The sequence below is a fragment of the Xiphophorus couchianus genome, chromosome 15, assembly GCF_001444195.1.
Source record: "Xiphophorus couchianus chromosome 15, X_couchianus-1.0, whole genome shotgun sequence".
NCBI classification, from domain to species: Eukaryota; Metazoa; Chordata; class Actinopteri; order Cyprinodontiformes; family Poeciliidae; genus Xiphophorus; species Xiphophorus couchianus.
In genome coordinates this window covers 21,499,417-21,512,496 of record NC_040242.1, presented here as the reverse complement: position 1 = coordinate 21,512,496, position 13,080 = coordinate 21,499,417, and the positions used below count along the sequence as shown (strand labels likewise).

General features: G+C 38.4%; 1 protein-coding gene and 1 long non-coding RNA gene across 3 annotated transcripts in view; both read right to left on the bottom strand.

The window, feature by feature from the left end:
- The window catches only part of cnih3 (cornichon family AMPA receptor auxiliary protein 3), a 56,555-nt gene extending 44,706 nt beyond the window's left edge, over positions 1-11,849 (bottom strand). Inside the window, exon 1 of one of the 2 annotated variants that reach the window (XM_028040654.1) lies at positions 11,350-11,849. In XM_028040654.1, coding sequence (XP_027896455.1) covers positions 11,350-11,427 — 78 coding nt within the window. In that variant the 5' untranslated portion in view covers positions 11,428-11,849. The remainder of the gene's footprint in view (positions 1-11,349) is intronic. The other variant, XM_028040653.1, reaches the window with a different exon arrangement.
- On the bottom strand, positions 1,178-2,249 carry LOC114158789 (uncharacterized). The gene is made up of 2 exons (XR_003598475.1): positions 1,878-2,249; positions 1,178-1,557 (listed from the first exon to the last, which is right to left on the bottom strand). It is a non-coding gene; the product is annotated as an uncharacterized LOC114158789 (long non-coding RNA).
- Positions 11,850-13,080: the final 1,231 nt, after the last annotated feature.

The window sequence follows — 13,080 nt, the reverse complement described above, 5'->3', positions numbered from 1 at the left end:
GTTTTGTGAGGAGCAGTTAAGCAAATATGCTTTGTAAATTTTAATAATCTACTGAATAACTGTGATTAAAGTGCAGAATTATGTTGAACCTTGAATTTAATCTAAAAATTTTCATTGAAACAAATGTGAGATTGATGAGAAACAATTGTTTAATTCATCTACAAATTTACATAATTTAAGCTTCTGGATTCCAGTATTTGTCCCTGGCTACACTATTTATTTATTTTTTAAACAGACATAAAACACACACACAATGTGAAAGTGACAGCCTGCTAGCAGCCACAGTCTGCACTGAAACGAACTGCTTATGCAGAATTGGTCATGCCAAGAGGAGCCGTGTGCCAGTTTGTTAGTTATTTCTGCAAGCCACTCGCTCCTTCAAAGCAGCCTGTTAGCATCAACATTCCCAGAAAAACAAGACTGGATGGACAAAAATAAAACATAGAAAAATAAAACCACTGTCATTGCCCCTGGATATCCTGCACTTTACAGAATTGAGTCTGTTTATCAAGTAAATGCTGTTCATGATTCTGTCTCGGTTGTATAATAGGGGGGTAAATTATGTTACATCCAATTTTCAATTAGAAAAAGTGTTATTGTTTTGTTTGGGTTTTTTATTTTATTTTTTTCAACAAAGTTGAAATATCAATGAACAGGACAAATAAAATGAATACATTTTATTTATATACATTTTTGTGAGGTCAGAGAAAGACATTTATTAGAAAATGTTTCTGTTACAGCCAGATGGTGAATACTCATATTCATAGCATAATAAGGAAAACGATGATGCACATGAAAAAGAAAACACTTTGCTTGTGTGAGGTAATGTATGGAGAGGCTGAGATTTTTCTTCTAAATCATCCATCGGACCTGTTTCTTTATGTTTTCCAGACATATTCCTAAACATTTTAAATATTAGTTTATCAGAAACATTAAAGCCGTTGGTCAAAAACAGGCAAACGTTTGACCTTGTCATAATCTTTCCTTTTTCTTGTTCTTTTTCTTTCCAAACCACTCCACATTTTAGTGACTCTGTAAATCTTTTTCTAATGCTTATGTAACCAACTAGTGTAACTTACGAATAGATAAGTTGAGTAACTTAGATTTCAATGTTGAAGTTACAGTTAGTCTATCTTTCTAAGTTCAAAAAGGAGGATAATAAGCACAAACAACCATATTATCAAGAATGAACAGATTATTTAATACAACTTGAAACAGAATATTACGGTACAGTTTTTTTTTGTTCCAACATAAAGTGTCCACCTTTTTTATCAGGCAGTGTATTTTCTTTTGGTTCAGATTCCTTATAGTTCAGTTCGTCCTTTGGAAGTTTTGTTTTCTTAGTTCAGTAATTTAAGTCAGTCAGTCAAGTCTTTGTTAAAAGGTCATGTGTTTCTTTGGATCCAAAATCTTATCTTATCCAGTGCAAAGTAGGCAGCGGATCCAGCAGTCCCAGGTCTTGGGTTGAAACCTGGAGCTCAGCAATCCAATCCAGGCCTGCGATGCTATGCAGCTGGACAGTCTTCAAAGTTGAATGGGGTTCTAAAAAAAACCAACCTGCATATATATATAGAACTTAATTAACTATTAAGTTTCAAAAGTATGCAGGAAGCAATAAATTCCATTTATCACAAAAATAATATTCAACTAATGGCAAGCTTGCAAAACAAACGTATCACACTGTATCCGACCTCTTAGTTTGTACATAACAAAAAATGCAATACAGTGAAAATCATCATTTTAATCTCACACGTTTCTCCGATTGGTTTTATTTACGTTTCTCTGTTCTTCCTTGTTGGAATATATGAGCAGTAATGCCTATGACGCCAGTTAGCATTAGCTTAATTTCGGTTGCAAAAACACGTTACAACACTCACCAGAGAAAATCACAGTAAAAATGTGTTTTACTGCCAGGGATCAGGTCACGGATCTTCTTTTCTCTTAACCGTTACCGGAATTAATCAAGAATTTATCTTATAGCATGCGGTAATTCGCACAACGTGCTACAGCCAGCTACGGTTTTCTTCTTCTTCTAATAGTTTCCTGCTGTCTAAACCAGAGTGTAACTCACAAGCCACCTGCTGGCGGTTTCTGGTATGACAAGAAAACTCAAAATGAAAATATAACTAAATTGCTGGGAACATTAAATAACAAAACAAAATCCTACAGAAATAAAATACCACTAACAGTACCACACATATACATGTGGGTTACACTTAAAACATTGAAAAGTGGTTAGATAAAAGGTTTACATGGATTATTTTATCATTGATCCGTGGAAACCTTGAAATAAGAGCAGTTACTCTAAAACCTGTCTTCTATTCAAACGACGTCTTCACTCTTTCAGAGGACTGGTTCACGGAAAGGTTTCATTAGCAAACGTCTAATTCAGAAGTATTTTTAAAATTTCTACTCTTTCTAAATATTTTTTATAGATGGCTTTCAAGTTGGTCTGCATAGTTTACTTTGAGGTGTGTTAGTTTCTCCTAGACCCCCATATTAATACTGTTCTACTGTCTCCTCACCACACTAGATGGAAGTCATTTCTTCTGAAGGTGAAAGTCGGTTAGTCAGATATGATATTTACACATTGTCAATTGACATTTTTAGAACAAGCCATCTTATCCGTAATATAGTCTTATTTTAATTGTTTTTGTGGGTAATGTTAAAATAAAAAACAGAATCATCCGTATCAAGAAAATACCCATGTATTTTAATAAAGTACTAAATTCCTAAATATAAAAATCCTTGTAGTTTTGATAAGTTTTGTTAGTGCTATTTGTAACATTGAAACAAAATAAAGGGAAAATGTAACAAAGAGGGAAAAAGTAGACTTGAGCTGATTTGGCAGAACCAAAAATCCTTTTCAGACCATTAAATATAACAATTAAAGCAACGCACTAACAGTGAACAAACTCAACTATGAATGTTAATCAAGGAAGAAGAAACCAAGAAAGAAGAAAGTCCGCCGTCCTGTGTCAGATTTGCATCCAGGTAGCACACAGAGCCGCCGTGACACAGTACAAAAACATCCAGCCCTTTCTTCTTGTGTGTTTAAATATATATTTACATCAAATAAAATAATAAGTGCTACTGCAGTGTGTAAGTAATCAAAGTTGTAACAAAAGAAGCAACGACTTACTAACTGAATCCTGTCAGAGGAAAGGGCCTTTCAAAAGAACCGGATGGTGCGTGAACGTCACTTCAGTAGTGTGATCATATCCAGATAAACAATCGGGATAAAGGAATAAATCTTTTTAAACTGCTCACTTCTCCAGCTGGATGTTAATCCTAATTTAATATTTAAATCTAAGAAGCGGCAGGTGAAAATAGGAGCGAAGAGAGAAAAATGGCAGTGGAGGAAAAGGAGGGAGGACATAATCCTCAGGTGATGGCACTGTGCCGGGAAACAATGGAAACAATGGAAGGGCTGAGCCAGTGATGGATGAGGAGCTGGCAGAGGTTAATTAACATCTGGATCAATGGTTTGCCAAACCAGCCACACTAACAGTAGCCACTGTTATTGCTGCCAGGAAGTCATTTTCACAACCACATTGGTGATACGTTACAAAATCAGAGCTTTTTTCGATTTGTTTATTAAACTAGTCTATGATTTCATACTTTTAAACTATTAGCTTTTTTCCATTTTGGCCACAGATACAGGATGAATTCGTTCTCAATTTTTCCCCTCTTAACTAAGCACGTTAAAAATTAGGGTTCAACCTGCAAAATGTACATCACAGGTGAAAAAGGTTCATCCATTTTTCAAACAACTAGAATTTTTTTGTGGCTTTAAATAAATTCATTTTGTATGATTGAGTCAGAAAAAGGCTATTCAGATAGTGATGTTTTGATATGGACTGATCTGAAACACTTATAATTACTCTTTGGTAGTCGTCTTGCGATCGGAAGGTTGTAGGTTCAATTCCAGCTTCCACATGTCGATGTGCCTCTGGGCAAAGCACTTAACCCCAAATTGCCTACCGATCTGCGTATCGGTGTATAAATGTGTGTGTGTTTGTGAATGCGACTTGGTGAATGTGACCCTAGTGTAAAGCGCTTTGAGTGGTCAAAATGACTGGAAAAGCACTATATAAGTTCAGTCCATTTACCATTCACAATGTAATGCCTTTTTCAGCCAGATTGCTAATTATATGGCAATATGGTTATTGCCATATCCTAGCCTAGGTATATAGGCTAGTTACTTATTGACATATATTAGGGGGATAACCAGTCTTAAAAATGCTCAAATATGAAATAAAACACTTTTTTTTAAATCTTGTATCTTTCAATATACAATAACATGCAATATGCTATGTTTTACTCCAGATTCTCTCCAATTCTTCTAGTAAACGTTGAGTGTTTAACTGATTTCAGTCAGAGCCAAAGACAGTGGCACCAAGAACACTGAATGGAAGGTTGATGGATTGAGCTGCCACTAAAACAGAAGTAATTCACCTGAGGACTGTGCAAACACTGACTTTCTACCTCAAAACTAAACAATATTTTCCTCATTTGTCATCCAGAGATGTCAGAGCCTTCCCACAGAACAGACTGTTCGATCTACGGACTTTTTACCTTAAGCTGTCAGAAAACATTGATCCTTCTAACACCAGAGCGTCATTTCGGAACCCCACAAAGGCATACGTCTTCATACATCTTTTAATTTCTGTCTTTGGAACCATGGTGACATGGAAAACACAATAGATGGATTGAGATGCTTCAGATCAAATGAAAAAACCAGATTCTACAACTAAAGCCTACCTTCAAATGTTACTTCCATTGGGGAAACATAATCCAAATTTCTCTGGTCAGAATGCTCTTTTCTGTCCCCGTAGTCAGTCTCTCCTTTTGTGTCCAGACCAAAACAACCTGTTTCCCTCCATCTTGAGAACACCACAGTCAGTAACAGATCACCGCATGCTGTGGCAGTGACAGGTTTACCGATTATTCATACCACACCTCTGTTGGATTTGACAAGTACAGAGCGCTGTACTTATCAAAATCTCACTGTGATGCAAACTCAGGCTAATTTCTAAGGGAAAAAAACCCACAAGCACCACAAATATTTATATGGTTCCCTTCATATCTGTGCTGACACAAGCACCAAATCACCCTGTGTGGCACTATCATCACGCCAATCTGCTAACAAATTCAGAAAATACTTGAGTTGTATTCGGCAGTTAAAGCTATTTAAAGCGCTTTGGTGAGGTGAAATATATTTTTAAAACAAGACAAAAACAACTTGAAGGAAATGATAAAAGAAAAGAAAGCCTAAATGGTAATGGCAATGTTTTAAGTTCAAACATCTCAAATTGAACATTTCACAATGTCCTAGTCATTTTTCTTAGAAGGAATAATTTCAAACTTGAACTTAGTGAAGGGAAGTTTTTCTTTTGCAATATTGTATTGTGATGAATTTCACCATTCTATGAAGGCGCTGTCATTATTACCAAATAACTACAAAAACATTTTTAAAAAAAAATACTTGGTCCATCATGCATCTCTGTTGTTTTATGTTATGGCTGATGGCAGTATTGAGGGAGTATATAAATAAAATAAGGCATATGCAGCTGGTAAACCTCTCAGCCAACTAGTCACATTATCATAGAACCCAACAGCAGAGTGGATGATGCCAGTCTGTCTGTCTGAGATTCATTGGGGATTGTCTGCTGTGCTTCTAGGGTTTAATGACACTGAAGAGCACATCTACGGGCTGCTTTTTTCATACGGGAAGAAAATCGCTGGAGCCGAGCAAGATTGTCGAAGCTCTCGGCTGCGGCTCTCAGCAGAGGTCGCAGTTCACCTCGCATGTAAATTAAAATGCCTACATAATCTCTAATGTCTGTGCTCTCGTTGGGAGTTGTAGCGTTTCATTTTCCTAGAAGGAACAGATTGATTCCATGCTGGTTCGAAGTGTAACATTCAAAGTGTCACTACATCCCGAGGCGTGCTTTTTATTGATATGACAGTTACTATTCCTAATGGACCAATGCGTCCAGCTGAGATGCCAAATGAGCTTGCAATAGCTGGGAGATTTAGCTGCCGCCTCCCTCCTTCCCCAACCAGGACAAAAATATAACGGGATTTCAGAGGAGAAAAAAGTTCAGCTTATTTAATTAAATAGTATGTCTCCCAGTTGATTTGAATCTTCCATGCATCTTCCAAGGAGACTTGTACAGACCAACCATGTTGGGAATTTGGCTTGAACTTCCCAGCATTGGCTAGAATTTGCATACCTGATTAGATTACTTTTTTTGTAAACATATTGCTAGTTAGAGAGGCATAAGCAGTCACACCAAATCTGAGATCAGTGTGCAGTCATGTACTATATGTGCCTGTCATGTATGAGCGCAGTCTGGCTGTGAGCTTGCAACTCAACTTCAGTGGTCAGAGTCATGAATAATGCTCTGCACTGTCACAGCACCAGCTAAGCTTAAATTTAATGAGGTAGAGGGGGAAAGAACCCTTATTAGATAGAGGTAGAAGTAGAGACTGAGCACCGCAGAAATGCCCACCTTTACATTTCAGTTCAATTCAGTGCTGGCTATGTCACAGGAAGGGTTTTCACTGGTATATAGCAGGGTTATGTCTGTGTTGCTGATTTTAACTAGTGTTTTAGATGTGGGCATTTATTGTATCGTTAATCGTTTATTGTGATAAATTTCTTACTATGGCAAGAATTTGATTTACTGTTTTCACGATAAATTCTCATTTTTGATCCTTAAAAACCGCCTAAAACCGTCCATGTTGCCAGGATTGCTAGTTTTACTATTTGTGCCACTGTTTGTCCAGTAAGTGTACCAATAGATTTTAAAATATGATTAAATGCAGTTACTGTGTGTGGTTTAGTTATGCACACTTAATTATGTGACTGGTATCATAAAGAAGCATCTTAAAATTGAGAAGTTTTTCCAAGTGCTGCATTTGTGTTTGAGGGACTACGAATGCTGGGAAGTGCAGCCACAACCTATAGTTACCTAAAAAAGAAGTAAATATATACATACTTCTTATCGTCACTTTTATCATTATCACAGTAGTAACATAAAATATTGTAAAACACCTTAAGTCCAAATTGCCCACCCCATCTGAGAATTTCACTACCTTTTAAACATCTACTACTGGAATAGTTTGTGTGTAACTCCTCCCTCACAGTATTGGCTTTCTGCGAGACATAGACAAATAAAAAAAAAAAAGTATGCATAGGGCATACTAATGCTACTAAGTAGGTCGCCATAAAATATTAAGAACTGGTTGTGACTTGTGGGAACAAAGTAGCAAAGGAGGAAAATAAACAACAGCACTGAAGTGTTGACTGGAAAAGTTACAAAATCCCAAAACGTAGTTAAAACCTCATTACAAAATACATGAACACAGACCCAAGAAAAAAAAATCAAGATAACAATTTGGAGACTTAAAAATACAACAAAACAAAAAAAACTCATACTGACATAAAAAAGACATGTAAAACAACCGAAGTCCTGAACTGACAACAAAAACATAAAAGTTATAACTTGATCACTTCACAGCACTTGGGCTTAAAACAATCACAAAAAGACATAAATGATGACAATAAGCACAAAATTACCACAGATACAATTTAGCACGTCATCAAGTCAGATTTAAAAGAACCACTGAAACATGCACAAAAATACCATAAGAACAACCCCCCAAAAATCACCAAATTAGATTAAAAACCAAAATCAATAATCAATAAAATGACATAACATGTATTCCTCAGTTTCGGCAACTTTTATGAGTGGTGAATAATTATAAGTGTGAAAAATATTTGAGTAAAGTGAAAGTGCTGTTTCATTACTTGAAATCACTGTACTACACACTGCCTGTTTCTAAAACAATAGATTCTATTCCATGTATTTGCTTGTGATGTTAGCTAAAACACTTCAGTTTCATAGATCTCACTACAGAAGTTTAACTGTCAGAGCAGGAAATAAATTAAGGAGCTGTTACTCGTTATGACGTGATACAAAACGAGAAACTTTCTAGTTTTATATCACTATAATGAGAAAGCCTGTCATTTTAACAACATATAAAAATGTGTCCATCAGACAAAGAAGACTTCTGGCAACAACTGGGAGGTGTTGCCATTTAACTCTTATGACCTTTTTCATTAAATGAGAACAAATTTAGGTTTTAGTGACGTATAAATCTAGTTTTATGTCTCGTTAAAACAAGAAAGTTTCTCATTTTAAAGAGATACTGTATTTATTTCCTAGTTTTGGCATTTAAGCACTTCCGTATGTTAGGAAACTTGAACACAAAAACATTTTGTTCATTTCATTCATACAAGGATTTCCTGTGGCAGCAAACACCGTCAGAGATCTCTGGCCAAGTATTACAGCGAAGCTCACAAATCACAACGATCCATGCAGTTAATTACAGCTGGCCTGTAGAGCTTGATTTATGTGATCCGTCTGATAGATGCCCATCTCCGTGAAGCCATTTGTCTTCCTCTTCCTCTTTAGAGACTTTCCTCTCATATTAGCCACTGAAAGAACTTCTAATGGGCTTCAGTCAGGACTGTTCATTACTTGTTCCTATTAACTTTTCTTTGCATGTTCTCCTCCATCTTCTGGTTCTTCTAAAACCTCAGTGGTTCTGAGACTGCAGAACCTCTATCTTCTGGTTCTTCTGGAAATGGTTCTTCTAGAACCAGAAGATAGAAGGAGTTAATTTACACTCCCTCGTTATATTTATTGCTTCATTGCGCCTTGTGCACTTTGACTCAGCATACTTGCTCTTTTTAGCAAAGCATTGCTGCCCTAACCTCTCATCCAGGAGGAGCAGGAGCCGGTTTGGGTTTTTTCCTTTTCCGTTCCCCTCAGCTCAGGTCTTTGAAACCAGATGAGATCTTGAAGGTTTCCTGCCAAAAGTGACTGATAGGAGTGAAACAGTGGGAATATTTTGGCAGGTGGCTGGTGTTAACATGCTCACTTGGCTTTGCACAGCCTCTTCCTAATTATGTTTCCTCGCAGTACGGAGCCCCAGCTTATGATGCGCTGCGTCTGCACCTATAGGTTTATAGGTCTAAATAAAAGTGCAACGTGAATAATGCTTGAAGTTTTAATCTGGTTCCGCTAGAAGTATGTGATACTGCATATTCTGGTATCAATCCGATACCAAGGGTCTGTATCGCTGATACTGATACTTTTTATTTAAGTGCAGTATATCAAACTTTGTAATTTTTTTGTGGTTTTGTAGTAAGACAGAAAGTGGACAAAGTTTATAGGTGTCTATAAAATACTTCAGTAACATATTAACATGACTTGTACTAATTGTACTTAAATAAAAGTGCAAAAAATTATCATTTGAGAGCAAATAGAAACAATCTTTTTTTTAAAAAAAACTCCAAGGTAAAAATAAAACAAAATTTCAATAAGGAATCTGAGATTGAAGTATCTAAAATAGAGCTAAAATTCAAAACACTGACAATTATTTCAATTGAGATTTCTGTGACAGATGGAAGAAATGAAAATGAACAAAGTTCCTGATTAGGAAGGGAGCACACGATTTAAGTGTTTGCATGTTTTTTTAGGTGACATATTTTGATGTTCAGTGTTCCATCCATCTATCCATCCATTTTCTAACACCCTTGTCCCAAGTGGGGTCCGGAGGTGCTGGTGCCTCTCTCCAGCTAACGTTCCGGGCGAGAGGCGGGGTCACCCTGAACAAGTCGCCAGTCTGTCGCAGGGAAACAGAGACAGACAGGACACACAACCATGAAAACACAAACACACACACACACCCACACACACACACATTTAGGGAGAATTTAGAGAGACCAATTAACCTGACAATCATGTTTTTGGACTTTGAGAGGAAGCCGGAGTACCCGGAGAGAACCCACCATGCACAGGGAAAACATGCAAACTCCATGCAGAAATACCCCGGGCCGGGAATCGAACCCAGAACCTTCTGCAAGGCAACAGTGCTACCAACTGCACCACTGTGCAGCCCATGTTCAATGTTCAAAATTTATAAAAGGAAGTTCTCCATCTATATTAACATAAGGTTCACAGTTTTGGACATAATGTTTGAGTTCTTAAATAAACTTGAAGGGGAAAATCTTGCAAGCGTAATGTTCTGTTGAACCACAGCAGTCAGCTGCATTTGTGTATTTAAGTATTTTTATTCACACTTGGTAGCTGATTTCAGATGGTTTTTTTGGTTGGCCAAATTTAGTTAACATTTATATTAATTTATTTGTTTTACGTTTTCTTTGACACACTAAACGTGTTGTCTGATTTTGTATAAATGTATATGTGAATATATATTTTATTCTGATGACTATATATAAACGAGCATAAAAAAACTGCTTTGAAGTTATACATTTGTTTGGATGAGTTCAATATAAAAAGCTGAAACTGTGGAAAATCATCTGTGATATCATTATTGATATATTAAACAATGTATTGTGATATTTTTTGGCAGTATTGCCCACCTGCACACAGTAATGTCGATCCAATCCTGATACAAATTTGGTGTCGATATTTTGGATCAATCCGCCCAGCTCTAGCTTCAGCCCTTTTTTTTAGACATTTGCCGCAATGTCTAAAAAAAGGGCATTTGCCGGCAATCTGAAAGGTGTTGTAGACTCTGTCTGGTCTGTTCTGCACTTTTCTGCATAATCACCTCCAACTGTGCAGTCACGGTCGTCTCCTCCCCTACTAAATGTTAATTCAGCTCTGTGAGCAGACACATGGAGCCCTGTCTGAACACACACACACACTCCGACACGCCTACACACACACCAACTATTAGCTGGGACTGCTGGGGGATCGGTCATCCCAAGTGCATCGGGCCTGGTGTCGCTTCCACACAAAAGGCCGACTCTGACCCAAATCTGTCTTTACATAAGTCTCTGCATGATGGAGATATTGCTCAAAGAATCCCCCCCCCCCCCCCACACACTTTTTTTCAAAATAAATAAATAAATAAATAAGAGATTATTCAAATATCACAATACCAGTGAGTGATGCTGGAGCTCGGGCATGATTACAGGCAGAAGGGGCAGAGCAGGAGCATGGAGAGATACAGCTCTACAAGATTTCCTAATTGATCTCGGAGGAAGGCTGTGTAATTGATCTGGCAGACATGGCACAAACCCCGCAGGAACCTCAAACTGGGTCAGAGTACAGTGGCCATATGTGGGGACTACTGTGATGTAATGCTGAATACATATAGAAGGTGAAACAGGTGCGCTGGAACATAAAGACAGTGAACATCTGCCTTTGAAGTGACTAAATGACAGACACCTCCGTAGGCACACCTGCACTTCTCATAACAACAAAGAAAGACAAAAAAATTAATAAATAAAAAGATACTTACGTGCCATATTGCGAAGAAGATAAGGGAAACACAGAGGACCAGAGACAGCATGTAGCAGAAAGCAGCAAAAGTGAACATAATTAACGGGGGAAACCGTGGAGAAATTTCCAAGGAAGCACGAGCCCGCTGATGAACATCTAAAACCGAGGAAAAGAAGGGGAGCGAAGCGACGGGGGGAAAGTTCTCACGGCGCCGTGGACACCAGGACTTCGCGGAGAGACTCCAGACGGCCAGCCGAGCGTCCACTCAATGTTCAGCCGCTCTCAGACCAGCGCCCCCCGCCGCATGGCAGTGTCCGCAAGTCCTGGCGAGGCGAGCGTGGAATCGCAGCGACGGCCGGCTGACGAGGGGGAACAATCATCAGTGACGTGAAGCGAATGTGCGGGTAATCCATTCATCGAGCGGCGGCTGAAGGCGGCCAGCCGGAGCCTGCTCTGAGCTGAGCTGCGGCAGCGTCATGTGAGGCATCTCCGCTCGGGCGCTCCGTGCGTAAAAGCTCTCTCTCTCTCTCTCTCTCTCTCTCTCTCTCTCTCTCTCTCTCTCTCTCTCTCTCTCTCTCTTTCGCAGCGCGCGGGCAGATAAACAGCAACGTCAAAGAGCGGGAAGCGCGTGCGGAACTGTGAACAGGTGGAAATAAAAGAGCAGCACCTGCTCCGCGTGCGCGTGCTGCAGAGCCTTTCTTTAAATCTGCAATTTAGCGGCTGATTTTGTGTGTTTGTGTGTAAATGCTTATTTCTTCCATGCGTAAAGACGTGCGGTCGCGTGCTTTAGTGTCTTTTGATCTCAGGGATTAAAAACAACTGAGTTAATTCATTTTTTGAAGGAGACCTGACAGATTGCTCCTAAACATTTACGTCCAGGTGCTGGCTTTTCAAAAAACTCCATGTTACCGCAGAGTCAAAGACTCATCCAAATAAAACTAAATGTTAGGTGAAAGAAATTATCAATTGCAGCAAAAAAAAAAAAAAATTGTAATATGGACTGAAACCAACCTTATGAATTAATTTAACCAATATTTTTAAGGACGTCTGAACCGCATAGGGCTTTAAAGAAACATGTGATATTATTGCCACCATCTGGCTGTCCTGTAAACTGCAACTACATTAAGGATTTTTTTTTTAATCCAAAAAGTATTATCAGAATACTGAGTGGGCATAACATTATGACCACAGTGGCCACCCTGACTGCTCTGACTCTGTTTAACCTCATACTCAGAAATCTCTTGTGCACTTTAAATCCTGTCACCTTTTTATCAGAGCCTGAATTCAAGGGCCAGCTCTATGTAAAATTGACTTTCTGAACTTTGTATCAAATTATGTTATTTCCTCATCACATGTATACCTTTAGTGTTGCTTTGATTCTTTCATGCATTTTTGAGACATTCTTTCATCTCCCATGCCAACCATTCAGCTATGAAAAACAACTGGGTGGACTTAGCTCCGCCTCCGAGACGCAGCTCCTCCTCCGAGCTGCAGCTTGCAAGCTTCCGCCTCACAGAGCAGCCTTCCCCTGCGATCCCCCCACTCAGCTCCTTCGGACTAGCTAGCAGCAAGTAGCAAACACCTCTGCATCTCCTAACCTCATTATAGGAATTACTTCTCAGTGCCTTGCTGGTAAAAACGCTAAACAGTTAATAGAGGAGCATAAAAAGCAGGAGTTTCTTAAAGAGACAGATGCCCAATTTCAAGGCGTTAAATTACAAATTAATTTTGAGTCTTATTTGATATAAAG